The sequence below is a fragment of the Grus americana genome, chromosome 25, assembly GCF_028858705.1.
Source record: "Grus americana isolate bGruAme1 chromosome 25, bGruAme1.mat, whole genome shotgun sequence".
Taxonomy (NCBI): domain Eukaryota; kingdom Metazoa; phylum Chordata; class Aves; order Gruiformes; family Gruidae; genus Grus; species Grus americana.
Genome location: NC_072876.1, coordinates 4,057,153 through 4,085,131, shown reverse-complemented (window position 1 = coordinate 4,085,131; position 27,979 = coordinate 4,057,153). Strand labels below are relative to the sequence as shown.

Genomic DNA, 27,979 nt, shown 5'->3' with positions numbered 1-27,979 from the left:
AAACAAGACATTTGACTTCACCTTTGAGTACAAGATCACATTTCTCTTATTTGTATAAATATAAGTAATGTTGTATAGATATGATGGAGAGAAAATTCTCCATCTCTGTGACCTGGTTCTTTGAAGAAAGATCTAGGGGGGAAGTACTGAAGCCATGGCAAGTTTTAAGGATTAACTGCAGCATAAATAAAAAGTTTTAAAAGGCCCCACACAAGGGTTTTAATTTGAACAGTGAAATTCAGCTAAAAGAGCTTGAATTGGCTAAAACAAGAAAAAGAAATAACGTCTTGGTTTATAAAACCCTCTGGAAATAACAGCCTTGGGGAGGTTTTTATTTGCAATGGAAGATTGATGTCTCTCCCCCTTTTTCCTCCAACCACCAGGCAGCTTCGACCAGTCCAACCAAGGTTAGCCCTCTCCAGGGGGTTGCTCCTTTGGCTCAGTGCAACTATTTTCCAGAGGTACGGAAACTCAATTTGTTAAAAATATAGACATTAGGCACATGAGAACTCCAGCCGGAAAAAAGGAATAAATACACAAGTCAGTATCTGCAGAGGAGGAAGACAATGCTGATGGAGCGTGGACAGCTTGCTCAGGAGCAGCTCTCGTAGTAGGCGACTCTCTTGTTGATGGCATCCCGGATCCTTCCCACCTGCTCCTCCAGACCCGACAGCCTGGCCAACTTGGACATCACAGCCTTGTTGCTTTCCTGAATTTCCATCTCTAAAGCTGAGGAGAGAGGGCAGGGAAGGGTTAGGCGGTGATGGGACAGGAGGAAGGCATCATAGCCACCGCCCTCCCCAGCAGGTTGGGCTGAGCCTCCACCTCCTTCCTGCATAGCTGGAGCGAGAAAAACTAACATCCTGCATTCCCCCTTCTCCTCCCCAAAAGGACTGCTCTGAACAAAGCCGTTAGTTTTGAATGCTTAAAAATAGAAGTGAGCGTGTGGAGGAAAACGGAGGGCACATCGGTATTGCAGGCAGGGGGGCCCTTCCATGGCGGCACATGCACCCTTGCAAACTCTAAATTTACTGGCACAGCACCAGCAGATACAGCCCAAATCCACGCCATCTCACTGCCAAAAGTACATTGTCTTCCTCAGAATTTCTTTCCCTCACCCCTCCAGGAGTCAAAAGCCCTTTGCCGGTGCATGAGATTATTACACTGAGTTCACAAGGAGTCTTACTTTCCATCCTGAGCATCGTGGCCAAAGTTTCCTCAAACAGAGCCTTTGCCTCCCGGTCTATGCTTTGCACCCTGCTGCCCTGCTCTCCCAGAGCTGGGCTCTGTTCCATCCTTCTCTTCAGCTCAGCGTACAGTTGTTTCACTTGTTCGAAAGCCTGTGGAAAAGCAAATAAGCAGTGCAGGTAGGATCAAGCAAACAGACTGGGGGGGAGGGGGATTTTCCAGTGTTGAATCCATTTTAGATATTAAATGGATACTGCACCAGAGCTTTGTCACTATGTTATCATGCAAATGCGTAAGTTTGTGATGCACTCAGAAAGATGCTGACTGACAGCTGTATGGGCTACTCTGCCTCAGGCAGGAGATACAGCAGAAATAAGCTTCCAGCAAAGAGCATTAGGATTGAGAAAGGTCCTATAAAAATTCAGTGATGGGATATCGCATCAAGTTAATAAGAACCGACACAGCAGCCTGCAAGCTGTGGCTTGAACAGGAAAACCTCCTCGCCTTATCCAAAACCGTGCCAGGACACAGCTGGCTTTGCTGTCTAACGGCAGCGGGGAAGCAGAGAGCCCGGTACCTGCTGCGCGCTCCTGGCCTGCTCGCCCGCCTCCCCGGCCGTCTGCCGCGCGTCGGTGGCCCGCAGGCGGTTCTGGTCCACGCCGCGCTGCAGCTGCGAGAGCCTCTCCGTCAGCCCATCCAGCTGGCCTGCGATGGACTTCACGTTCTTCTCGGCTGGACCAAGAACAGCCTCGATCTAAAAGCAATGTGCTCCACATTAAGAAGGAAATCACATCCAGACTCCACTCCTAACATTTTTTTTTTTCCTCTGTGCGGGGACCAGCTACGCTGCTTGACGGACACCTTGCAGAAGTGGGGTCTCAGCAGGGACTGCTCCCTGCGCAGCTGAGCACGGCAGCCCTGCGGCTCGTCTCAGGGGGGTCCGGCAGGGACCGTGACTGGAGTTTGGAGAAGCACACAAGCGAGGCACAGCAGAAAGAAGAGATTTTTACAGCAAAAGCTGTAATTTCCCCATTTCCCAGCTGGTGCACGACTCTACCAAGCGGGGAAGTCTCAAAGGAGCAGTGAGCAGGGCACAGTACCGTTATTTGGGAAGTGACCGCCCATCACTCACTTCATCAATGCGCTCCTGGATGAATCGAAGGGAAGAGCCAGATCCCCTGATAGCACCCTGGGCCTCCAAGAGCACCGTGTTTGCTCGCTGCAGATTCCCAACCACCTCTTCCACGTTGGCCTCCACGGCATTCGCCCGGTTCCTGGGGAAACGTGGGAAACAGCCAGGAGGGAGTGTAAATAATTGTATGGGCTGGAAGTCAGGGTTGCAAAGGCAAAAGAAGCAAGGTTGAGAAGGTTGCAACTCCTCCCCAAAAAGCCACAAACCCACACATCTGGACACACCGTACTCCAGCCATGAGAGCAGGTTTCTCTCAAGAGAAGTGTTACTTCCATTTCATACCCCCCAGCAGAGGACACAAACTGAGGAGAGGAGAGGAAAGCCTTCCTTTACACTAGTTAGAAACATTTCTTTCGTAAGCGGTGCAAGAACTAGTATTGAAGGGAAAGCAAAAACCAGTTTCAATGAACACTTTTCTGCATGCAGTGGGACTATTCAGGCTGGGCGATAGAGCTCCCCGTAGAACGCCAGACTACCTTGTCTCATCACTTCCAGCAGGTTAAGCAGGTGTTAGACGCTATCAAGGAGTTTACATACTTATCCCGCTAACCTTCACGCTGGGATATTGCTGCAAGTCACAACGTGACAAAGCAGATGCTCCAAATTTGCAAGGACACTCTGTAATTTCTTTTTAAGGGACCATGGGATAATCCTCCCAACTTTCACCCAGAAAACAAATAGCCCATTTAATCTCCTCATGCTCTCTTGTGCAATTAGGGTGTAGGTCACCAATATCAAGTAATACCAGTGCAACCCTGTCATCTCCCATCACAGGGACTCAAGAGATAGAGAAAAGCCTCCATTGCTTTTGGTAAAGTCCTTCTTGTTCCAGTATCTATAACAAGATCTGTTCTTGGCAGCCAGATTTCTTATTTGCATTGGGGCACCAGGGAGGTGTCTGCAGAGACTGCAGACTCATTCTTTTAAGCACTGTATGGACTTAGAAGATCCTGGGCTAAAACTTCAGATTGTGCAAGTCAGTACAGCTCCTGTAGCGTGAGATTTCAACCCAAGTGAGAACCACCACGTTCACCCTGGCTGAGTGACCCTCGGCTGCCGAAAGCCCTCGAACCCCAACCGACCTGGCTTGTTCTGCCTCCTGCTGAAGCTGCTTGGCCTTGGCAATGTCCTCGGCCGTCTGGGCAAGTACGCTCTCCGGGCACTGCAGCTTAGTCGCCAGATTTTGGATCTCGGCCATTTTTCTCAGGACCGCAGCAGCATCCGTGGGGAGACGTAGGGAGAGAACAGACTCACAGATTTCCTGGATAGTGGCAGGGTCCGTGTCCTTGTCTGCAGAGCAAACAGACAGACGGTGTCAGAAACAGGAGAGGGGAAAGGTGGGAGTGCAAATGCAAGGGAGGATGAGGGCAGACATCCAGCCGTGCGTGCTCTGACGCACACAGTCTCTTCATTTCAGACAGCTGCCAGCGTCCACCCTAAATTTAATCCTCCTGAATTTAATGGACTTATCATTTGCATCAGGAAAACTTTCGGAAAAGACTGAAATGATACCTGTAATTTGGCAACGAGAACGCCATGGCTAAGCCCAGAGCAGAGCCAGGTGGACCTCACTGAGCAGATGAGGTTGTGTTTCGAGACAAGCCTTTTTTGATTTCACAAATAAAAGTTAATAAACCTGAGGAATCGGAAGCAGGCAGAGCCCGAGGGACATTAGCACAGCAATTAGCTCAGAAATATCTTCACTCATCATTAACACCAGGCAGCACCAAATGACCTGATTTTCTTATTCAGCTAATGCTCATGAGGCTCATTATGTTATTACAATCTGTCTGCGAACAATAAGTCATCCCATTGGTTTATAGGACAACGAGGAATCCTCATCTGATTAATAGTCTGCTCCAGAGATGATTTGTCTGTTTATCTCCGGTCAGTGAGCGTTGCCAGTGAACTTCTCTGCACCAGGTCAATGCCGAATGCAAATCCTCGGAGAGCACCAGCCATGGGGATGGGTTTGTCCTCGAGCCCTGGAGATGGCACAAGGCTCTGCGACCCAGAGCGGGACCCAAAGCAAGCCGTTGTCCGTGCTACAGCCAAAAGACCGGCTCCTCCACAGCTTTTCATTTACATTTAAGAGGTAATATTTGAGAGCAGTTCCTGCGGGGATGCTGGAGACCTCTCCGTGAAGCCCCACGCACAGAAGGTCAAGGCCATGTGGTACCTCCCGCCCCACGGACCTCACAGCTGGCCCCCAAACTCCTCCATAAGGAAGCAGGCAGGGTCTGCCCTGGTGACATCCCAGGGGAGCTGACACTGACAAAACAGCCAGGAGTAATTTGGGTCGATCTGAACAGCACAGACAAGCCTGAGCAAGTCAGCTGGCCAAACTGCAACTCCCGACAAAATCACGGACTTTTGCACTGCTGAAATATTTTCTTCATTTCTCAGAAAACACTACCCAAGCTTGCCTTGCTGTCTCAGAGGACGCACGTTACCTTTGCTACGTAAATACTCATGCACAGATAAAGTGGATATCCAAGAGCTTAACTGGGGCGAGCTCTTCAGCTGCCTCCCTTGTACTGTACTCGCATACATAACATCACCGTAAAAACCAGTTTTTCCATGCACAAGCCAACCTGCACACATACGCTTCAGAGCTTGCAGAGTGCTACCTGACAAGAAGTTTCGAACTTGCTGGATGAACTGCTGGATGCGCCGCACCTCTCCTTCTATCTGGGTCCTCGTTACGCTCATCTGGTCCACAAGCCGACGAGTATTGCTTTGAATCTGATTTGCAGAGGTCTCTGTTGTTTTGATCTGCAAATAACAATACCCTGATGGAGCCATTTCTTCTTGATCTGGAATCCCAGCAGCCCTACTTCAACTCTGAGTGAACTGGGCAAGGCACTTTGAAATCGTGTTTAATGATTCTTAATTCGCCACTGCTTTAAAGGATTGTAAATGTTAAAGATTGAGGGTTGGGTTTGCAAAGGAAGCTCTCAAAGAGGGGCAAGTGCTGTTTAGGTTTTTAAAACACCTTTGAAATGGATTTTGAATGACTTTGAAAACGCACTTTATCTTTGCAAGCACCTGAGAGGCTGCAGAAGAAAAAAAGGTGTAGCAGCACTAACACATGCACTCTAGATTGCCTGAAATGTTAGAGCAGGTACACATGCGGATCCAGAGAGGTTTCCACATCCCCACCCCTTCTGCCATGCTAATCCCAAACCAGGAGGAGGACAGGCTCCCTGGTGACATTTCCAGAGCCGCCCTCGTGCCTTCAGCTCTGTGGCTCCTGTGCTGGGGGGAGGCAGGACCCACACACACAGCAGCGAGTCTCCCACCCCAAAATTCCTCAATTTCCAAAGCTGATCCAAAAGATCAAGCCCCAAATCAAGTTTGAGACTGGGTATTTTATCACAGCTGTTTCTTTCCACAGCTGTGTCCCCCTACACACTTGACACCGAAGGACCGAGCGTGGGGCTTGGCTGCAGGACAGGCAGCGCTGCCCGCACTCACCAGCTGCGCCGTCTCCTGGAGCCGGGTGCTCAGGCTACGAAACTCCCGGGCAGCTTCCCCGGCCGTGGCGAGGGCCCCTCTCGACAGCGGGATGATGCCTCGGCAGGGGCGGCCGGCCCCGCAGGCAGTGCTGTTGTCTCGTGGGCAGAGCAGCCCCTCGCACCGGGCAGGCGTGCACGTCTCCACTCGGAAGCCACCGCAGATCTGGAGAGGGAGAGAGCGGTGGGGCAGCAAGGGCACGCGCCTCGCTGGTGAGACCTCGGTGCCCTCGGGCAGGCAAACGAGCACACCACAGGGGCCAAAGTTTCGACCGGCCCTCGCCGAGGGAGCTGGGGAACTTGCTGTGCTTGTGCAGCAGGAGCTCTGCACGGGAACGGGGACGGAGGCAGCCCTCCCAACGGGGCTGACGGCCACGCATGCAGCACAGCCCAAGTGACTGGAGACCGTGACCACGTCAGAGAAGGGCAGCCAGAGCCATGCACGTGTACGGCAGCGCTGGATGCCCACACCTGAGATAGCAACACAAGGATGGCACGTCCTCACCACCCCAAGCTGGAGCATAAACAGGAGCAAAGCAGGAGCTAAACCCCAGCAGCTCACGAAGAGCAACACAGAGCACATCTGCATGGAGAAAACATCTCATTTACTCTCAGGACAGCAACCCTTCCCCTCATGGCAAGGGAACCCTGTGCAACTTGTGCAGTTTGCTTTAGGAGGGAGAACGGGATGAGAAAACCCTGCCCTCTTGCCTGGACATCAGTGGTTTTAATTGTACAGCATCTTCTAGAGTTACCACCCAGCAAAGAGCGCACTGCAGCAGGGGCGCATGCAAACCCAGAGCCAGTGCAAGCACCAGCACAGGCTGATCGCTTGGGAACATGCTGATGCCCTGAAAAGCAGAGGGGGGAGGTTGGTGGTCTCCACAGCAACCGTGCATTAGGAGACACCAAAATGGATCTCCATGGCAATAACAAAGCAGCAAAGGAGAAATAAAAGAAACCTCATCCAGAAATTAAGTGGGTCTTTGAGATACAAGAACTGACACATCAGAGAGACCTTGGAGGAAAAAGTGTGTGCCTGGGAGGGGGTGGTGGGCAATGCTTCAATATCTGTGATCCCCAGGCAAGGGACGCTCAGGCAATTCTCCACTGATGTCCCAAAGCAGCAGGTTGCTCGGATGCTGCCTGAGCATCCTCGGATGAGTCTCCCTCCGGACAGAGACTTTGTCCTGCCATGCCGAACCATTTGAAGAAAGATGCATGACTGCAGGAGGAGACTTCTGCCTCCTGAGCACTACAGGGCCCTCCTGAAAACTAGATGTGCGCAGTGGGGAAATCAGAAAACCTCTTTGTATCTTCACCTTATTTATGACAGGGGTCAGGTTGGGAGATGAGGCTATCTCGCCCTTCAGGGTCAGCAGCTTGGCGGTGGACTCCGCGAGCCCCCCCTCCAGCCCCGTGGCACTCCTGCGGCTCTCCCGGGACTCGGCCAGCAGCCCAGAGGCGCCGGTGACGATGCTGCTGGCATTGGTGGATGTCTGGTAAGCGGAGCTGATTGTCTTGAAGGCTCCTGCAGGAATAAAACCGATAAATGACACAAATGCCTCCGTGACTCATAAATGCAGCATAGCTACCTAAATGAAGGCATTGACTATAGCCTGCGAGTGGATGTGTGCAGAGAGGAGGGGGACACAGCCAGAGTGATTAGTCACTACAGCACAATAAAAAAGCTCCTTTTATTTCCAAATGCCTTTCAGCCATTCCTTCAGTGAGCTACAGAGCTTTCATGAAGGAGCGAACTCTGGGTTGGAGCTAAAAGATTGAAACAAAACTAAAGCCAGAACAACGTGCACACACTGATTCTGGGCTTTTGCTCCACGCAGCACAGCAGGGCTTTGGCGGAGCAGGACAGGGCGCTCTCAGAGCCCTTTCCCTGGCCCCGCCATTCCCCTCCAGCACAGCCTGGAAGAAGAGCGGTCAGGACACGCACCCCTCAGCCCTGCTCAGACGGCGAGGTGCGGAGCAAACCTGCCCAGACAGCAGCTGCTCGCCGCGGCTTGCACGTCCCCGGCCGGCTGAGCCGCACGCTGCAGCGGGGAGGGGGAGGCAGCAATGAGACACTTGGAGAGAATTAGCTGTAGCAGGGATATAATGGCAGCCTACCACCAGCATCATCACAGGGCTTAATTAGCTCTTCTCCTAAGCGCCTGACAGCCGCCTGGCTCCCTTCCCCACCCCTCCATCCCTTCCATCTGTGCACAACCTTCATTATCTCAGCTTCCTCCCGGGTTCGGTGACACTCTCCCAGTGGGGCTCCCCCCTTCCCACCGCTCCCGCTGCACCCCGGCAGCAGAGTTTGTGCTGGCCGGGGGACGGGAACACGTTGCCCACGGAGCGAGCTGCCTAGCCCCAAAACGCCAGAGCAAATAACCCAATGGTGTGAAATCCTGGGTCATGGACCAGAGGCTGGGTAGAAAACATCCCTCTCCTTGGGAAGGGGAAATGCATTCACTGTTCCTGAGCTGACAGCAGGTTGAAAACTCCATCTCGGCCACCCAGCCGGTGGGAAACCACCAGGCACAGTCACGTTGAGGTAAATTAATAGCTGCAAATTAAGAAGTATTACAGCTGCAGCACTGTACCTGACAGATCCGTGCTGCGGCTGGTTTCAAACTGGGTCTTCTTGCTCTGATACTGGATGTTAGTGGTAAGCAAGCTGCTGTTGAGGGCTTCGAGCTCCCTTGATAGAGAGCCAGTCACATCCAGAAAACGAAGGTCAGGATTTATGCCTCGGACCTGCTCCCTGGGAGAGAAAAAGCAGAAAACGTGAATTCAAGTAGGGAGCTAAGCACCTGTAGACAGAGAGCAGAGTGCTCTTGTGCTGGGACGCTGCCAACACCCAGTGGAGAGGCACGTCTGAGCCCGGAGAGGTGACGGCTGAGGACACGCCATGGCCTTGCAGGTTTGCAGAGGTGGCAGAGCGTGGGGCTGGGCTACAGCTCTCCCACACCAGGCCAGTATGCCCACGCAGGGACCGGGCTGAATATGCCCCGAGGATGCCGAACATCCAGAGCCTGCCTGCCAGCCTCCTGCCATTGCAACATTTTGCACAGGATGTGCACGCGTGGAAGCGCTGTTCTCTTGGATCCCTGGTCACCATGTGAACAGAGCAAGATTTTCAGGTACGGAAACAAAGCAGAACACGTGCAAGCAGCTCAGTGTGACGAGTGAGCACACAGGAAAAAAGCCAGCATCCCCTCCCGGCTAAGTGATGCACCCCCTTAGCAGCATCCATCCCTCACCTGATCGCAGCGAGCACGCTGCCCACCTGGGCCAGGCTCTGCTCCGTTGCAGGAGAGCGGCCGAGGATGCCCTGCGCCTGCTGCACGTTCCCCTCCGCCTCCGAGAGGCGGGGGCTGAAGTGGGACCCCCCGCTCCCCGGGGGCAGCTGTGAGATGGAGTTGCTGAGGCCGGCCTGGCGCAGGCGCAGGCGCTGAATGTCCCCGTCGTAGGTGCGGAAGCAGGGGTGGCACAGCTCGCAGCCAGGGTAGGTGCTGCAGTGGCCCCGCTGGCACTGGTCGCAGCGGTGCCCCGTGACGCCCGGGCGGCAGAGGCATTGGCCCGTGGTCTTGTCGCACCCCACATCCTCCGTGCCCTGGAAGTCGCAGTCGCACTCTGGGGGATGGAAAGGTGGAGAGATATAGAGGTGAGCCCACCAAAAGGGAGGGAGAAAATGGTTTTTTTAATATATATATATATATAAAAAAATCAGATCCCATTCATGGGGTTCCACCACAATCTGAAGTCCAACCCCACCCATCAGCCCCTGCAGTATATCTGGGAAGGAGGCGGCATGGGCAGAGGACGGGATGAGCCCCCAAGGCCAGTCGCTCACCCAGCCCCTGACCCTGCAGGGACAGACCCAGCACGGCCAAGGGTCTCGCCCAAGGCTGCTGGGAGGGGACTGGTGGATACCTGGAGATGGGGAAAAGCAACAGGGATTAACTAGGAAGCTGTTCCAGAGAGGAAAGTAGCATGGGAAATGCTGATGTCAGGACACGGGCCAGGTCTTTCCCAGATAATGTGTAATTTCAGTGCTAAGCAACACCAAGCCAAAACGAAATGGATGTTTCCTACCTGTGCATCCTACCCGGACATCTCTGTAGTGCCTATCTGGGCAAACTTGCTGCTGCACAGCAGAGCACGTTCGTCCCACGAAACCTTCTCTGCACGGACACTGTCCTGTGAACTGAGGAAAGAGAAATGCATCAGGGAGACCTGGCTCTGGACACTTTCCTGGGAAAGCCCTCCCTCGAATGCTCTTGAGCACCAAAGCCAGCACAGGGACAATCTTCTCCACTCAACCTGTGTCCCAGGAGATCCCAGGCTGCTCGTGCTGGGCTGCAGGCACAGCCACGGTGATGCAAATGGTCTCCAAACAGCCCCAGCATTGCAAAGCAGAGGTTTAAGCTTTGTTTCAAAGACAAAGGAATCGCCCACAAGCAGCCGGTTTGCAATCTCAAGTCTCCTCACTGCACTGAGCTCATTTGGGACCTACCTCTAGCTCTTAGAATTTGTCATGGGTTGTGTTTTGGGGGTTTGATTGGTTTTTTTACGTTTAACTTTAATTTTCACAGTTGTCTCTTAAGCCTGAAGTGACACACATGCTCTTCATTGACAAATGAGGCTAATTAACTTGCCTTGCCTGCATGAAGATCTCTTATTAGGACTTGCTTACTAAATATCAGGCCTTTTAAAATGGTTTAATCTTTTCTTGATAATTACCACCTTCTTTCATTTTCCTGAATAGCCTGTCATAGTGTTTTCTAGGAAATAGGAAAAGGAAAATAAGATCAAGATGCGCTAGGGAATGCATGAGGTTCCTACGGATGGGACAGGATGACGGAGCCACCCGACAGGCGGTTTCAATGCTCTGAGCGATCCCTGGCGCGGTGCTGCCCAGCGGGGACCCTTGGCTGCGCAGCTCAACCCTCGCCACCGCAGCCCCTCACAGCTGCATTTGTGGAGTTCGGAATGGAAGAAGAGAGCAAGCTTGCAAGTGCATGCATAAAAGCTAGCAGGGAAATAAAACAGAAGTATTGCTGAAATATGCTGAATCTGCCCCAAGGATGCTCAGGGCGAGCTGGGTGGTACCTGGTTGCAGTGGGGGCTGCGGGAGCCGTGTGGGTGGCAGCCGCAGGGCCGGCAGCCCTGGCCACCCCCCATGTCCCAGTGCTCGGCTGCGCACTGGTCGCAGTTGTTCCCCACCACGTTGGGCAAGCAGAAGCACCTCCCCGTCTCATCGTCGCAGGGCGCGTCCTGCCGCGTTCCCAGCACGTTGCAGGTGCATCCTGAAACAGGGAGGGTTTTGTCATATTAAAAATGGGTGCAGAGCACCAGCCTGGCTTCCCGTGAAGCCAGGTCCACGGAAGCACCTTGCAGGCACCTGAAGACACACTCTCCTTTCTCTCTCTGCGTACCTGAACTTGGCACAAAGCACCCGCGCTCCTGCTCTAACGCTGCGGTGCCCACCCAAGCGCCGCAGCAGGACTCAGCAGCCCCAGAGGCCTCAGCATCCCTCCAGCCCAGCCGCACACGCGATGCTGACCCGGGGCACGGCTGCCCTCTGCTGCGCACGGCTCCGCTCGCCCGCACGGCATTGCCTCCGGCAGCCCCCGCCGCTTCCCAAGCCCTGCGCGCCCAGGGGGACACTTGGAAAGGGGATACAGTCCTACAGACACCCCAAACTCTGCTTTCCCTGTGCTTTTTGCCAAACTTATACCCGAGACAGGCCACAGCCTGAGCAAGGAGGTTTATAAGCCTTTGCAAAAGAGGGCTTTGGCTTGGACACCCCAAATCAAAGCTGGCTGGACTTGCATCCTCAGAGCCACTGAGGATGCTGAGCGCAGAGGTGGTGTGGGAGCACCCTGGAAAGCAGGGGATGTCTCAGGGCATACTCACTGTGGCACCCCATGGGGTTGGCATTGGCCAGTTGGGTGAACCCCGGCTTGCAGAGGTGGCAGCGGTCCCCCTGCACGTTCTCCTTGCAGACACAGCGCCCTGTCAGCGGGTCGCAGATGGAGCCCGGCACGGTGCCATCCGGGTCGCACTCGCAGGCTGGAAACATGAGAGAAGCGGCAATGCCGAGGGGTGCAAGGGGCGGACAGGGGGCCGGGGAAGGTGCTATGTGGGGGGTATCAGGGCACTCACGCAGGCAGGCTTCAGGATGGGCAAGATCTCGCTGCTGGTTGCGAAAATAGTTAGTTTTGCAGCGCTCACAGTTGTTGCCTTCGGTGTTGTGCTGGCAGTCATCACAGACACCGCCGCTCGCCCCTCCGCTGGCGTGGTACAGCTCCGGGTCAAAGTGGCACGATGCCGAATGGCCGTTGCAGTTGCACCCTAAAAAAAACCCCGAAACAGCCCTGCTAGCGCTGCAACAGTGCAAACCCCTCCGGCAACGGCGGCTCCAGCACTAGAGGGTGCCCGAGTCCCCTGCGTGACACGGTGACACCCGCCAACAGCCCCAGGACCAGGCTGGCACCAGCCAGACAGCATGGCCGAGCGCTGGTGCAGCCCAGGAGTCCGGGACATCGCCTGCCCGCAGCCCCGCAGAGCAAAGCCCAGCGTGCGAACGTGTCTGGGTGTCTTCTGCAGAGACATCCGTGTTAACATCCAGCCCCGCAAAACGTCCCGGTAAAAGGCCTCTGAGCTTGCTCCCACTCCCGTTGCTCGTGGCGGGGGAGGATTGAGGAAAGGCCTCGGGAAGAGGGGAGGGGAAGCCACTCGCCGTACTCTGGCACTCGTGGGGCTCGTTGTCCTCCGCGGGTGCCCACGGCCGGTCGTTGTAGAGGGCGGCGCAGCGATCGCAGTTGGGACCGGCGGTGTTGTGCTGACACACACAGTGCCCGTGGACCTGCTGCAGAGACAACGCTTTACCCCTCCTGGATGGAAGCTGCTCGGTTCAGAGCTTCATCCTCCTGTTGCCCTTCCAGCACACCCCCAGCCTGCCTCTGCCCCCATTCCCCACGCAGAGATGAACCTCCAGCACCCAGCCAGCATTGCCGAAGTGCCAGGCACAGGCTGCTCCTCACCCGCAGCAATTCCCACCACCTCTTCCACCTACCCGAGGACAGCCACATTCACGGCAAAGTGGACAAACATAAGTTGGGACAAGAGAATCCCACAACAGAAAACAGACTGTGCTGGCAGATCCTCCTGGGCATGAAGGAGCCTGCTGAAACCTTCTGCATGTTGCCCACCCAGCCGAGACCCCCAGTGTTGGCAGGAGCAGTGCCTGCAGAGCACGACCTCCTCCCACAGCCACCGAGCTTTGTAACTCCTTATAAAGCCCCTCCACTTTCTTCCCGACGCAAAAAGGAGGTTTATGTGGGAGTAGCACAGGCTGCCGTCTCACAGCCATCACCCCAGGCAAAGCCAGGCATCGTTTCCCCCAGTTATGAGCAGCCTCTGGCCAGGGCAAAGACTCCCACACCCCACTGCTGGTCATCCCAGCCAGGGTCTCCCAAGGAGCACTCCTGGGCATGTAGTGGAGCCTGATACCACAGAGCTCATCTTTAGGCTTTTCACTTCGCCTCGATTCTCACCGCAGTGTGCGGGTCTTCCGAAGGGGCGCAGTGGTCGGCGTGTCCGTGGCAGAAGCAGCTCCCCAGCACCTGCATCTCCGTCACGGCATAGAAGGTGCTGGGCGAGCGGTAGCCCTGGCGTGCAATGTGGGGGAGCTTGGTGAAGTTGATCCGCAGGTTGGTGAACTGCCCCAGCTCTGTTGGGGACCGAGAAGAGGCGTGAGGCACCGCAGGCACACGGGCACTGGATGCAAAAGGGCATCGCGATTCGCGTGGAGGGCTCAGAGCAAGAGACAGAGGCGTCGGGATGAAGAGCAGCAGCTGAGTCATCAGCAAAGACCAAATGCTGCTCCTTGACGTGTCGGAGGTGCCAGGGCAGCGGTCTAACATGCAGCTCAAGGCCTTGTTTGCTGAGGACCTGCTTCCCCGTGGGGTTACCCCGGCTCAGTGCTCTCCATCACATGTATGCAGCATCCGCCTCTCCCTTTCTCAGATCTAAAAGAGGCCATTCACTTACTATCGACAGTCTGGCTGTAAGAGGTAGTGATGGTGGATGCCAGGTCTTGGACACTGAATTTCACCTGAGAAGGAAAAAAAAAAAAGTTAAAAAGCAGGAAACACAAGGTGCTCTCTTCTCACGGTCTGGGCAATGCGTGCTCTGGACCTGCCTCTGCAGAACATCACTTAACACAGGGAAAAGACACCAGAGTTGCAGAGGATTTTGCAGGAAGACCAACATAACTCCTCATTTACTGCAAAGCAGCGAGGGCTTTCCTCCCACAGGAGCAGGAATCCTCCTGAGGACTGCACATAGCAGTGCTGGATGTCCATGGGCTCCATCCCTTGCCCAGTGCAATACATGTAAAAGATTTCCAGGCCACCACATGTTTCTGCAGCGCTGTGCAGGCCACCCGCCCCGAACCCAGGGTCACAGCGGCGGGGGGAACAGGCACATGCGGGGGTCCCTGCCACAAAACCTACCCTGCCCCCATGCAAAGGGTATCCCTGCAGTGCCTGGCACCGAACGTCCTGCCAGTTCTCAGGGGAGCCCTGGGGGACGTGGGGGAAGGCAGTGGCGCAGTCGGAGGCCAGGTACTGGTACACCTCCCAGGTCTTGCCGAAGTCAGTGGAGCGCTCAATCAGCATTGCAGCAGGCAGTGGTGACTGCAGAGCAGGGAAAGAGGCACATCTGTAACGCAGCGCACCCCAGCCGGCTCCTGATCCCCTCCTCCCTCCAGGCTGCTGGAGCAACCCCCTCCCTTACAGGTACCAACCCCCTCCCCTCGGCCAGCACCGCTGCAGCCCCGCACGCACAGCCATGAAGTACGTCTGCACCAAGGAGACTTTTTGGCAGACAGTAATGTGATGGGAACCCACCACCCTGCTCTGCTCCTCCCAAATGCCCAGGGCAATGGCCACGCAAACAGGGAAAATGGAGGAATGGGGGCATGATCCCTGGCGTGCTTCCTATCCGGAGCCTGGAGGGAGCTGCGCACTGAGACCCCCGTGTCCCATGGAGAGCCTGCAGGACCCATCCATCATCATCAGTGACCTCCTCACAAGCAGAGATGCTGCACACAAACCCTGAAGTGAAGCAGGATGCTGCCGAGCTGGAACGTCTGGTCTAGGTCCAGTTGCAAAGAGACGCGCTCGATGCCTGTGGGCACAGAGAGACAGCTTCAGAGGCGCAGACTGCGGACTTCAGGAAAATAAACCACTTAGCTACCCCACCCAAGTCATTTATTTCCTTCTTTCCTCCAATCTATTGAATTCAACACCTCCTCCTCTTCCCCGCGATGCCATTAATTGCTGGAGGCCCGGAGCTGCGGTGTCCCGGTGGGACCCCAATGCGCCCAGCCGGTACTCACCGCTCTGGGACTGCCACCAGCGCGAGTGCCCGGCGGAGGACAGGACGTTCTCCACGCGGTGCCCGTTGTAGCTGTGCGGCAGCCGCGAGTCGCATCTGCAGCATCTCATGCTCCACTGGAAGAGAAAGGGCGGGTGGAAGTGACCGTCCCGGCTCGGCCGGAGGGAAAGACCCTGCTGCAGACCCCGGAGGCGAGGGGCCCAAGCGCAGCAGGGACTCACCGAGGGACAAAGGGCATCACTAAAGCTGGTTTATTAGAGATCTGAAGAAGCACAATTAGTAAGACTAACAATACACAGGACTCAAGTGGTCCCCTTCACATCCTGTTAAAAAGCACAACTCAGGGTTTTATGGACTGAAAACTAAAACCAAAACACCTTTGACTAAAACACGTTTTTGGCAAACCATCAAAAATGCCTTTTTTTTAAACGAACCCCCTGTTTTCCACAATGACAACACTTGATAGAAAGCTCTTTGCAGCTTTTCAGGATCAGTTTGCCTTTTCCACACAGCCAGGGGGGCTGTTTGGGTGATCAGAAAGGCCTTTCTCTTGCATCCAAAAGCCCTGGGCGATGCTCAGCCCCCCCTGCGCTCTCCCCTGGGAGCAGAGCGGCAGCAAACAGCTCAGCGGGTGAGAAGTCAGCGGGTGGGAAGTCGAGTGGCTCAAAGTTCAGCCCTTCACTTGAGCAAGTAATTCAAGGAGCAGAGATGTAGCACGGGGAACGCGGGGATGGGAGAGAACAGGGTCCCCAAGGAGCAAACAAATACCCAAATTTTGACTAACCAAGCAACGCTCCGTGCAGCCGCCACTAACATGGGACCAACGGGTGCGTGCAGCACAGGAGTAGGGTCCGAAATGTGTAGAAAGCAGCAAGAAGGAGATTGAGCAAGAGCCGGGGAGCGGGGACAGTCTGGACGCTGGCCAAGAGGAGAGGCGGGCACCGGGTGGGCAAGCAGGCTGGGCGAGGGAAAATGGGGAGGGGAAACCCTCCAGGTGAGACCACGGTGGGGAAGGGCAGGTCCCAGAGGGATGTTAAAATAGCGGGTGATGACAGAGCCCGCAGCAGCATCCCACGGGACACGGGGAAGCCTCGCCTGAAGCGCTCGGTACCGGCCACACGCGGAGCAGAGCAAAAGCAAGGGGCTGCGGATAACGCTGTCCCAAAAGCGAGAGCAATGTGAAACGTTTTGATCAGAAACTGAAGTTGTCAGTGGCCCGAGCAGTAAAGTAGCCTCCCAAACGGAGGAGCAGGACACACGCTTCACACCTACACGTCCCAAAGCCCGAGAAATCGGGGAAGATGGAGAACAGGGTCTGCCAGCGATGGCAGGTGCTGGCCTTGGCAGTGTGGGGCAGGACGGCTCGGAAAGGTCGTCCTGGGAGGAAAGCGGGTTTGGGAGAGAGGAGGGGAGCGCGTCTGGCGCAAGGTCTAACAGCTGACACCGGGAAGGCAACGAGATACCCCGCTGCAAGGACTGGCAGTCACCGGGTGGCAGAAGGTGACACCAGAGGCACCGGCATGTTTGGGACCCCAGTGATGAGATCCGCTTTCAGTGCTGGAGCAGAGCAATCGGGTGACCAGTGACAAGCAGCATTCCACGTCCACCCCGTACTAAAATCTCCCCATCTGACACTTAAACAATGAACCGATTCCGACCCAAACAGGGAACAGGACCCTACACAGGTGCTGGGGGTAGGGGGAGATCTGTGTCCCAGAGAGGGCATGGTGGCACAAAGATTTCTGGTTTCCCCTTTAAAAGATTAATTCACAGTTTACACATATTTCCTTACTCCTGAAACAGCCAGACAAGCCTGTTATTTCTACCAAAAAAAAAAAGAAAAAGGTACTCTGCTTCATAAGAGCTATCTTTTTTTTTTTCTTTTTTTTTCTTTTTTTTTCTTTTTTTTTTTTCTTTTAAACCAAGACAAGTTCATGGAAAACCCTGCCCAGAGTTACCTTTTTGCTTGCTCTGGCACAAAACCACACCAGGCGCAGGCTGACCTTGACCGGGAAAGCGTTTACTGGTACCACACCAGACGTTCTCCCAGCCCACCGCCGTGCTGATGCCCCACGAGCGGTCAGTGCTGGCGTGTGGCCGGGCAGCAGCGGACAGATGGGACCTCAGATCGTGGGTTGGTTTTAGTTCCTAACAAAGCCCAGACCTGACTCTGCTCTGCCCCCGGGTCTGGGAACCTTTCAGCTGTTGGAGGATACTGGGGAGAGATCCTCAGTTTAAACTGATCTGTTTCCATAATATTTTCCACAGCCTTTATGTTCTCTGTCTATAAATATCCCAGAACAGGAGATGGCTAACTACAATATTTATAACAATATTGCAGAGTAAGCAAACAGAGAACTCAAAATATATAATCATGCAATTTCCCTGGCTCTACCAACTCCTCCTGGCTCTGCCAGGAAGAATCAGAAATAATATAATCCAGGCAGAAGAAGTCATTTCAGATAATGACTACTAGCAGCAAATTGTCAGGAACCTACAGGAATTATCCACAGAAATAATCTAGTGAACAATTCCCAATAATGATTAAACTTCACAACAGTTCTGACTGCGATTAGCAAAGGGAAGGCTTTCTGCAAGGGGAAAGGTTAACCTCGGCTACATTATTCATTAGGACTGATTCATGCGTACTCATTAGACCATTCACTCAGCCAGAGACACAAGTGCCTTCTAGTAGCTGCAACGCAATGTTGGCAATGAAGCTGCAACCACACTTAAAATGCGGCGCTAAGTAAAAACGAAGCTTAAACTGTGTGAGACAGACCCTCCCCAGGCAGCCCGGGGGCTGTGCTCAGTGTAAAAATATTTTCCTATTTTTTTCTTTTCTTCCCCTCCCCCCCCCCCCGGCTTTTTAATTAAGGCTAAAATTAACACTGGAAGCAAAATTCATTTCACATCCTTGGAGCAAATTGTGAAAGCCCTCTATTGCACAACAGGAGGATTTGCTATTACTGACTGTGACTATGTGTCTCAAAGTTCCTCGGGACAGAGGGAATTACTAAAAATGAGCCCAGCGCCGGGCTGAAGGGAGATTTACCCAGCACACATCTTTCCCCAGCTCTCCCCTTCTTTTTTACCCGGCATAGCAAGAGGCTCGTAGATCCCTCGGAGCTGGGCTTGCCAGGAATAGACGGGGGACAAATGGAAATGAAGAGATCACGGTCTAAGCTGGGTCACCGACCCCCGGGGCAGCCCTGGCTCTCCAGCATGTCGTCCCCTCCCTGCCAGGCACCAAAGGTGCTACTGCAGCCAAAGAGAATCCGTACGTGTTTGAGTAGGTACGGGATGTGGGGCTGAAAAGGCCTATAGGGAAAAGAAGTTGTAGGTGTGTATGGAAACCACTTATTGTCCTCTGTGTCCCCAAGCTCCTCTTAAAAGTCACCCAAAAAGCAGGTTATGGAGGTTCAGAGATTAAAGGAAATTAATTCCAGCCTTTTGAAAAGTTATTCATGAGGCAATCATTTTAAAGGGAAAGCTTGCCTATCGAGAATAAACAGATTCATGTCGTCCAAATAAATGGTAGAAAGAAAAAAAAGTCCATGTAGAAGAACCACCAGCTATTGTAAAAGTGCCCACATGCTACATCACGCACTTGGGACACTCCTGCACGGTGCGTGCAGGGACACGGGCACCGACCCAGCCCTCCCCGTGCGCTCTCCCAGCTCTGCTGCAGGTTTTTGCTGCTCTTTTCCTGCTCTGACCTTGTGAACCAGTTTCTGGTCAACCTCCCATGCTTCCCTGCTCATGCAGGAGCAGAAAACCGCAAACAATTTTAAGCTGATGGACTCAGACCAAAGTATTTTAAGTAGCTCTAGCTGCCATCTTAATATGGGTAGAGAGCCCTTGAAATAAAACCTCCTGGCATAGGTGCACAACCTAAAATAAACTGAAGTTATTCATTAGCAAAAATGGGAAGCTGCTGCCCTCCAGTCATCAAACGAAGACCTTTCATAGCTGCAGAGACCTTGGTGGGCCTGCATTTAACCCAGCTGCGTGTCGGTGAGAGGCACCGTGTCAGTCGGGCTCCTGGCACGCAGCGTCCCGTACAGGAGCCCTGTGTGGTCTTGCACAATTAACATTGTATAGGGACAGTAATTACCGTTCCAAGTTTATCTGGGGACACCCTGGAAAGCAGTGGAAATTTATATGTATACAGAAAGATTAAGAGTTATTAAGACGTAGGGTGGGCAGGAAGAATAAATTACCTTAGGAACAAGGGCAGCTGTGAGAACAGAGTTATGCAATTCTGCATTCCAAGCTATTTGCATTCCCTGTTAACACCAGCTGCAGGACATCGCTATGCCAGGCTCACAGAGCAGGGCTCCTTTTGCCTGTGAAGTACTCGCTACATTTTCCAAGGGAAAACATGGTAGAAGTTACCAATGGTTATGTCAGCGCGATTAAACTTCTCACGGAGCAATCGGTATTTGCTAAACTGGACCGTGCTCCAAAATCGAAGCACAGATGTATCTCTTAGCCGTAACGCCCAACGTCACATCTTTGCTTGAGCAGTCAGAAGCGACACTGGAAATCGAGCTCTGAGGTTCTGCTCAAAACACAAAGAGAGGGTCCTGACCCTCGGCTTGGTTTTACCCGTGACCCCACATTCAAAGGCGACAGCGGAGATGGGGGTGAAGACACAAGTTGGACAAACATCTGTGGTATGGGGTTTAAGGAAATGAAGTTCATTTCTCTTGCCTAAAAGCAAGCACGTGGGTGCCTGTTTTCCTCACCCCGTCTGTTCTCACGTCACCTCCCCTGAGCAAAACTTCATTTAAAATCTGCCAGGATGACAGTCTGCAAAACCCATACTGCACCAGCTTATCTCCGCACGCATCGCCTGCGTCCCGTTGCCTCTGCAACTTGTCTGCGAGGGAATGACATGATGTCTCCCAGCATATGTGTCAATTTGCAGTCGTGTGGCAAAAGAAGATACAGAGAATGGAGGAGGAGGAGAAAAAGAATAATGGGAAACGGGCTTTTTCTTCTGCACATTCCCTGCAGGTAGGGACACATCCCTGCAGCAAAGAGCAGGGTGTGTCTGAATGCCAGACTGAGATGAGATAAGCACAGAGCAGCAACTCGCAGTTGCCGTATTACCTTCAACAGGGCGGGAATACAAATTATTCCGTGCAAACCCCTGACGTGATGAAGCAACACCCAAAACTAGAAGCCCTGCTTTGAGCAGGGAGTTGGACCTCCTGCAGTCCCATCCAACCACAATTATTTCACGATTTTGTGGATGCATTTTTCTGCATAAAAGACTTGAGTTTGACAGATGATGTGGGTCTGGAAAGAAAATGAGCCAGGAGGCACAGTGGCTTTTCAGCATGCTCTCCCCTGTTCCAACATGTCTGGGGCCTGCTGAAGCATCCAGCAGGTAGCGTGTTTTGGATCAGTACCGAGCTCCCTGACCGACTCATGCAGGTGGGTAAGCAGATGTAACCATCAGACGGCAGCAATGAGGCAGACAGAAGCATTAGTCTTGCACATATTCCCTTTCACAGACGTTGGCCTGTATTTTTGGAAGCAGCCAAAGACGACTCAGTGCTGAGACACCACAAGGAGAGATGCTACAGACCAGCCCCTGCCAGGCAGCTGCGACCCTCCGTCAGCGGGAGGAATCCTCTGCCACGCCAGGAGCTCTCCTGCCCCACGGGCTCACGCTGCCCTCCCACAAACTCATTTAGGGATTGGGCTTCTCTGGTACCTCTCGACTCGATTCCTACCTGGATGACCCCACGTCACCAGGACACAAGGGGTGATAAAGATGACTTCCCACCTTTGTTCCTCATATCCACCAAGGGCCCATGAAAAGCAGGTGAGAGAAGGCAGAAAATCTTGGTCCTTCACCTTATGCAAACAACGTTTTAATACCCAAAGTCTCCCAGGGTCGGGGCATGAGGACCCACGGAGTCACCCCACACACAAAGTACTCTGCTGTAGGATGCAGGAAACAGAGCAGCAACGCAAGGACACCCAGCTTTGCTCCTCTCTTGCCTGTTCTCTGGCAAAAGATTTCACAGCAATGTGCAGGGTGCTTCAGGCACTCCTCAAAATTAATAAAACATCCGGAAAAGTCCGTAGCTATTTTCTAGTTCTGAATGTCTAAGCTGAAAGCATTGCATGAACCCAGAGGAAAGAAATGCTCTCCCCTCCAGAGAAGTGTTAATCTTGCTGGGTATGAACACGGCACGGGTACCGCTGCTTCCAGCAGCGAAGCAAAGAGCCGAAGGCGTGCACAGCCCTCGTGCTGTCACTCGGGAGCGCCAGGCCAGGCGAGGGGACCCAGAACTTGCTAATCCACGTGAAAGCCACACCATGCCTTCCCTCGGCCAGAGCCAGGCAGCGTGAGCTACTCCGAGAGGGACTGGTGACAAGGGCAGGGAGTGACAGGCCAAGGGGAATGGCCTGAAGCTGCAGGAGGGGAGATGGAGATGAGATCTGAGGCAGAAATCCTTCCCGGTGAGGGTGCTGAGGCCCTGGCACAGGGTGCCCAGAGAAGCTGTGGCTGCCCCTGGCTCCCTGGCAGGGTTCAAGGCCAGGTTGGATGGGGCTTTGGGCAACCTGGGCTAGTGGAGGGTGTCCCTGCCCATGGCAGGGGTGGGACTGGGTGGGCTGGGAGGTCCCTTCCAACCCAAACCAGTCTGGGATTCTATGATATTCCTATCAAAGCGCTATACTTAGCATTTAAATAAAGAGATGAGTTAACTGGGCCTTGAATCACACCTCGGTCAATGAGAGTCTTTCCACACACATCAGCGCCTTTATGACTCCAAATCCAGGCTCGCTTATTTTTATATTTTATTTTCAGTTTCCCTCTTGCTTTTACTTTCCCTGCTGACTCGAACAGCCATTTCCCCAGCGCTAAATAATTTCCAAGCCAGACCATTGGTCTGCCTGGTTTCCACCCCCCATCACTTTTCTAATCATCGCTGCAGTCCGCTGCGCTATAAATGGCAATGCTGAGTGTCCCTCCTGGATTTCACTAGACTGAGCCTACAGCCAAGGAATGGAGCAATCAGTAGTGCAAAGTATAAAGGTTAGAGGGATTTGGAGCCAGAGCAGAGGCCAAAATCAATGCCCACAGCGAGCGACCCACCAGAATTGCAAAAGAGGACCCTGGGGCCAGCGTGGGCTGGCATCGGGGCCGGACAGCATGCACCCGCCAGCTGGCACAAGGGCACCGGCAGCCAGTGAGAGCAACCCCTCGTCCCATGCCCTCTGCTGAGATTGCAAAACCAAGTCCAAATTTCTACCTATTTGGCAACGAAACAAGAGCAAGACTTGTAGCAAAAAAAAAAAAAAGTCATAAGAATCAATAAATTAAATGAGCTTGCTTTTTATGGGATGGGAAAGGAAAATTGAGTTCAGGGGATTAATTTTTGCTTAAATTAGGGAAGTAGAAAAAGGGAGGAAAAAATTAGGAAATACTCAACGCATGGGGATTTCTCCTGCAAAGATAGGAGCTGGTATACTCAAAACTCCCATTAGCCGTTCCAGCTGCAGAACAGAAATAAAGGTCTTTGAGGAATTTGCTCACAGTAACGATGCATCTCTCATTTCGGTAAAGGAAACGATCGTATGTCTGTAGGCAGTAAGGAAGCAAAGACCCCATTCCCAAAGCTAGAATCGGAGAATCCAACTTAACATATCAGTGTTAATTGTTTCATATTCCTCTTAACCCTGGTTCTTGTAAGGCAAGGTATAAGGAATATGGAAACCAAGTAGTTTAGGGACTTGAAGACTAGAAGAGACTGCTGCAATCTTGCTCTCTGCCTTCCTCCGCAGTACCACCACGAGACCTCACTCACTAATTCTGCACCAAACGGACCATTTCTGCTCGAGGTGTGTCACAGCCAGCAGAGAGACGCCCACGCTCCACTTCAAAGATTGCAACTGATGCAGATGATCACAACTGGCCCCTCAGTGAGCTCTCGAGGTCAGGCAAAGGGAATAACTAGCCCGCTCCAGCTGGTATTAGGACAACCAGCTTAATCAAGGTTTTGCAGACGCTCGCTTCCCATAGTACGAGCCCCCTCTTTAAGTAAAAGTCACCGTCAAAAGTCAACGTTAAGCGAAGATTTCAGAGGTGCGTTCATGTACAATTTTCCTCAAGTATAAACAGAAATTGGGAAGGAAAAAAAAAATTAAGTCAGAATAGAAATAATTACTTGTTTTTTCCTGTCCATGGGCTACAGCATCCATGAGAAGCAGCGGGGGTTTGCTGGGGAGGCGAGCAAACAGCCCGGCTCCCTGGGAGCAGCGACACTGCTCCAAAAAAAGTGAGTGGGAGCCTGATCGGAGGAAATGCCTGACCACCACTGTCAGCTGGAAAATGACCTGGCAAAGGAGAGATGCTGCAGCCAGCCCAGCATCCCGGAGGATGCGACGCTCATACCCGTCAGGGCCAGGGAGCTGCCTCAGCTTGTACCAACCAACAGCTCCCAGCCGCTCCACAGAGGAGCAAAAATCTCTCCAGTCCGGCGAGAACATGACCAGCTCCGCAACAAATCCACTTGCTGCCACATCTTGGCCTTCAACTTGAAGGGGAATTAAAAGCAGAAGAAGGCTGACTCACTCAAGCTGGATTTCACTGTAGAAAACACTGCCTCACCATGGAGGTCTGCCATTTCCTTTCCTCTCGAGCATCTCTTCCAAGACCCTCTTTGCCTGTCCTGCGTTGAACCCGCTCCCTTTTGAACTCCTCCCCCGGCAGTACAGGGTTACCATTGCCAGACGGACAGAGAAAGGCTTTAGGAAGTGCTCATGTCAGGGACATCACCCCTGTAGTGTTTTCAGCTCTGTGCTCAGGCAGACTTATCCTTAAACTCTTACTCTGATTTGGCGGCAGCTTTGGACCCTGAGAATCTGCAGCTGGCTGAAACGTTATCCTCCCCAGCATGATCTCCTGCCCCCGCACAACCAGCATAATTGAAAACAGTTGTTCAGTTCAGAAGCTTTTCCAAGTCTTTGTGAAAGACCTGAAACGTTCCCATTTTTGACAAGTGAAATACGAGTTTAGTTTATAACTAAAAAGTCCAGGGATAGGAAGGCTTGGGATATTTTGGATGCAAAAGCTTCCATTTTGCCTCCAGTGCTTCACACCAGAGCTTTGCTGCCCTTTCCCTGCCACCGCATTTGTGCTCAGCTCCTCTTCTCAACCATGGGGATGGTAGAGAAGGGCTCAAGGGGACACCACAGATGGTGCAATGACCCAACGAGGTTGGAAGGGGGATAAATACCTGAAATAGGTTAAACACATCCCTGCAAAAGGGTAGGAAGGACAGGATGGGTAAAGGCATTAGCATCCCCACGTGAGGTTTAGGAGCGCGGAGGTGAACGTACCTCTCCGTGGGGCGTGCAGTACGTCTCGGGCTTGGTGAGGCCACACGTGGAGGAGGCTCGCAGGTGGTGGGCCCGTCCCAGCAGGATGTCTCCGCCGGGGGGGTAGCAGGCTCCATGGGAGCAGGCTCGCTGTGCGCCCAGCAGCCGCGGGGCAGCTGAAACAGCAGGAAAACAGGACGTGGGGTTGTGTCAGGGCGGCACACAGACATCAACCAGCATGTCTGCTGTTTTCTACAACAGACCAACTACAAGGTCACGCTTGGGACAAACCTACAAAGAGCACGTGCCAAAAAGGACAAGGGTATTTTGCCCCTGAATTACCTTTATTTTTTATAAGAAAAAGACACTTCTAAAGTGCTTTGTACTAACAGTTATTTCCGAAAGTCGTCTTTGCCGTGACCTCAGCGTCTGGGCTGCAGGGATGCTCAGTTCCCTGCCCATCATACTGAACAGCCCCATCTTTACCCACATAGCGTCCCCTCTTCACCCACATAGCGTCCCCTCTTCACCCACATAGCCAGCTCTGCAGCTGGTTGCCCAGGACAGAGAGCAGCCTTTGGCCAGACACCAGCACTATTATCAAATACCGGTCTCCCGGCTGCTGCTACAATACTGCTACCAATACAAAGCTTACATTAGCAGCGTTTCTATTTAGTCAGCTTCCCCCATATCCTTTTAGAAACACTGTGTGGTGAGCCTTACCCAGAAGGACAAATAATGCCCATGGCCAGAGCTGGCAGCAAGGCTCCATACTGCCGAGGACACGCCTAGGGAAGAATTTGCAGCAGGAGCAAAAATGAGCAGAAAACGCCAGTCTAAAGCTCAGTGCAGGTCCTTCACATTCCTTCTCAGTTTACAGGGAGATAGTTTTAATTGATCTACAACAGAATAACGTGGGTGAAAAATCAAGAATAACGAAGAGGAAAATCAGATGCTCAGATTGTATTTAACATACAAAGATCCCGTTAAAGTGTGTAAGAGATTGCCCTCTATCCCCAAACACTATCTTTGGATCTTTACGTTATTGCTGAGGTGAACCACAGGTACCAGCACGGCACTTCGCTCTCAGCAGAGCCGTAATTTCTGACTGCCTGGCTCCCCGGGGACATGGAGAAGCCGCAGCCCCCAGCACCACGATCTGCAGCAGGCAGGGAACCGGCACTGATGCCAGATCGCAATGCACAGCTAGAAATGATGCCCTAACAAGTGTGCACACACACGCACGCACGCACACACACGCCCCCCATACACACCCCCGCAGCCACCTTTTCCCAGGCACGCTGCACTTTCTGCTCTGCAGCCCCACCCTTTGCCCTGCGTTTCCAGAATCGATTCCAGATCAAAACGCGCCCAGCACACCCAACCGCCTGAAGTCTTGTTCTATGAAAAGAAGAAACCCATAAAACTCGTCGCGGAACAAACATCTGCTGCAGGGTCTCCGCGGGGAAGCCCTGCAGGATAGCCCGGGGGAGGCAGAGCCGCCAGCGCACCCCCGGCAGCCAGAAACCTCACCTGCCCTCTTCCCTGCGTGAGCGGGAGCACCGTCCCCGGTCCCCGAGGTGTCCCCGGTCCCCGCAGCGTCCCGTGTGTCCGCGTCTCGTGGCGAGGGCTCTCCCTCCCCGTGCCGCCCGGCAGCCGATCTGGAACAGCAAGAGCCCTCTGAGCGCTGGCTCTCTCTCCTCTCCTGGCTTTTAACACGCAGCTGCCTCACCTGGGAAAGAAGGTGCCTGTGGGTGCAGTAATGATAAAGGGAGTGATTCAGGGATCTTCAGACATACACACCCAGTTACCGTATAACTCATGACAGCTCCTAGACAGGGCACACGGCTGCAGACATAAATCACATTAGATGAAGATGACGGCAGCGTGAACCAGCTGCTCTGCGGGTAACCAGCAAGGGAAAGCCCATCCGTAGGAAACCCCACCTGGGACACGGGTGGCCACCGCCGGGACGTCGCCAAGTCACCTTGAAAACGGCTCCCTCCAGAGCCGCTGCTGGGCTCGGCATCAGGCGATACACCCCAATGTTTACCCACCCTCTCAGACAGGTTTTGTGTATCGTGCCCAGCATCGTGATGACAAGGCAGCACTGCTATCAGCACCTAAACTTGGTCATTTAAAGCCTAATTAGGGATGTCCACATGAGTTATAATCACACTGCGTATTCATGTCAGGTCGCCTGAAGGCAACCTCGAGCACAGCAACCGGGCTGTACAGGCAGACTCGGTCACACAGCACCTCTCCTGCCTGCAGTACTGGAAATCCTCAAGACAAAATCATATCAGATGATTTGAGGATTATCTACAAAACATAGGCTTGGGAACTCACCAGCTGTGAAAAAAAGTCAGAGTCTCATCAATTTTTTTGAGAAACGTAATTCTTGTCTGGATACCTAGAAAAGTGCTGAGATTTCCCAAAGGACTCTGTCATACCAGGATGGTTTCTAATATCAGCCCAGGAGCGTGTGGAAGACCCGAACCCCCAGCTGCACACCCAGGTGATGAGGAGCCCTTCTCCCCCACTTCAGAGCTCTCTTGCACTTGACACTTTTCAGTGGTCACTGCTGCTTTACATTAGTATTAATGGAAACAGTGTTGTGATTTGTTGGTTGTTTTTTTTCCTGTGCTAACAAAGTGACAAAATTTTAACAAATCTGCTTAAACTGCAACTGTTCAGTGTCTGCAGCTGGGAGTGCAGCTCAGCACCTTGCACCACAGCCACCACCCCCCACCCCACGCACAGCACTCCCAGGCACCGCTCACATGCTGCGTTTCAGCTAAAACGCAGTTTTTCATCATCACAAAAACTTACATCAAGCCTTTTCCATGTACTTTACTGAAACAACCCCAAAATCACATCCTCTGCCCTGCTGATGGGAAGGGGTGCTCAGCAGACCACATCAGCCAACTCCAGATCTTCGCTCCTGTTGCTTTGCTGCGTGTGCTACCTACCTCCCCATCCCCACGCCGAGCGACACAGGCGCGTGCAAGCTGAGGATCGGGAGCTCAGAGGAAAAGTACACACAAAGCTGGAAAAAAAAAATATCGTCCCTAAGGCTACAGTATGTGAAACATTGGCTCAGCTTCCGCCTCGCTGAGGTGTGCCCGCAGCGCTGGGTGTGCCTGCCCGTACCCTGTTACGGCTCAGCAATGTGGTAACACCGCATTCCTCCTCCTGCAGCGAAGATGCCTCCTTCCCATCTCAGCCAGCAGCAAAAAGGAAACGGGAAGAAACACTGGAACATTTTATGGACAAAGCGAGAGATGAGACGTGCCACGAGCTGCCGACACCATTCGTGCACGCAGGC

The 27,979-nt window shown here is 53.2% G+C and overlaps 1 protein-coding gene across 6 annotated transcripts; it reads right to left on the bottom strand.

Annotated features, from left to right (window-relative positions):
• Window positions 1-25: 25 nt before the first annotated feature.
• LAMB3 (laminin subunit beta 3) lies at window positions 26-27,672 on the bottom strand. 6 transcript variants are annotated; one of them, XM_054804113.1, is made up of 25 exons: window positions 27,484-27,661; window positions 26,384-26,399; window positions 26,185-26,312; window positions 25,375-25,439; window positions 24,673-24,827; window positions 15,308-15,422; window positions 15,023-15,096; window positions 14,421-14,603; window positions 13,957-14,020; window positions 13,461-13,636; window positions 12,649-12,769; window positions 12,067-12,255; window positions 11,818-11,973; window positions 11,011-11,207; window positions 9,994-10,105; window positions 9,159-9,531; window positions 8,499-8,659; window positions 7,218-7,426; window positions 5,858-6,061; window positions 5,011-5,155; window positions 3,463-3,670; window positions 2,321-2,462; window positions 1,766-1,942; window positions 1,187-1,340; window positions 26-729 (listed from the first exon to the last, which is right to left on the bottom strand). In XM_054804113.1, coding segments are annotated over exons 1-25 (3,663 nt in total). In that variant the 5' UTR covers window positions 27,486-27,661; the 3' UTR covers window positions 26-592. The 6 variants fall into 6 exon arrangements, with proteins under 6 accessions (XP_054660088.1, XP_054660087.1, XP_054660090.1 ...); XM_054804112.1 differs by having other exon boundaries at window positions 27-729; window positions 12,649-12,772; XM_054804115.1 differs by having other exon boundaries at window positions 28-729; window positions 12,649-12,772; window positions 25,375-25,550; window positions 26,185-26,399; window positions 27,624-27,672.
• Between the last annotated feature and the right edge of the window lie 307 nt (window positions 27,673-27,979).

Bases quoted from the DNA above. Each gene is read 5' to 3' on its own strand.
- LAMB3 (XM_054804112.1), bottom strand. The intron at 8,660-9,158 runs GTGAGGGATGGA...TTTCTCTCCCAG, and splicing joins AGCGTGCTCGCTGCGATCAG to GGAGCAGGTCCGAGGCATAA. The intron at 6,062-7,217 runs GTGAAGATACAA...CTCCCTCTCCAG, and splicing joins TGACCCCTGTCATAAATAAG to ATCTGCGGTGGCTTCCGAGT.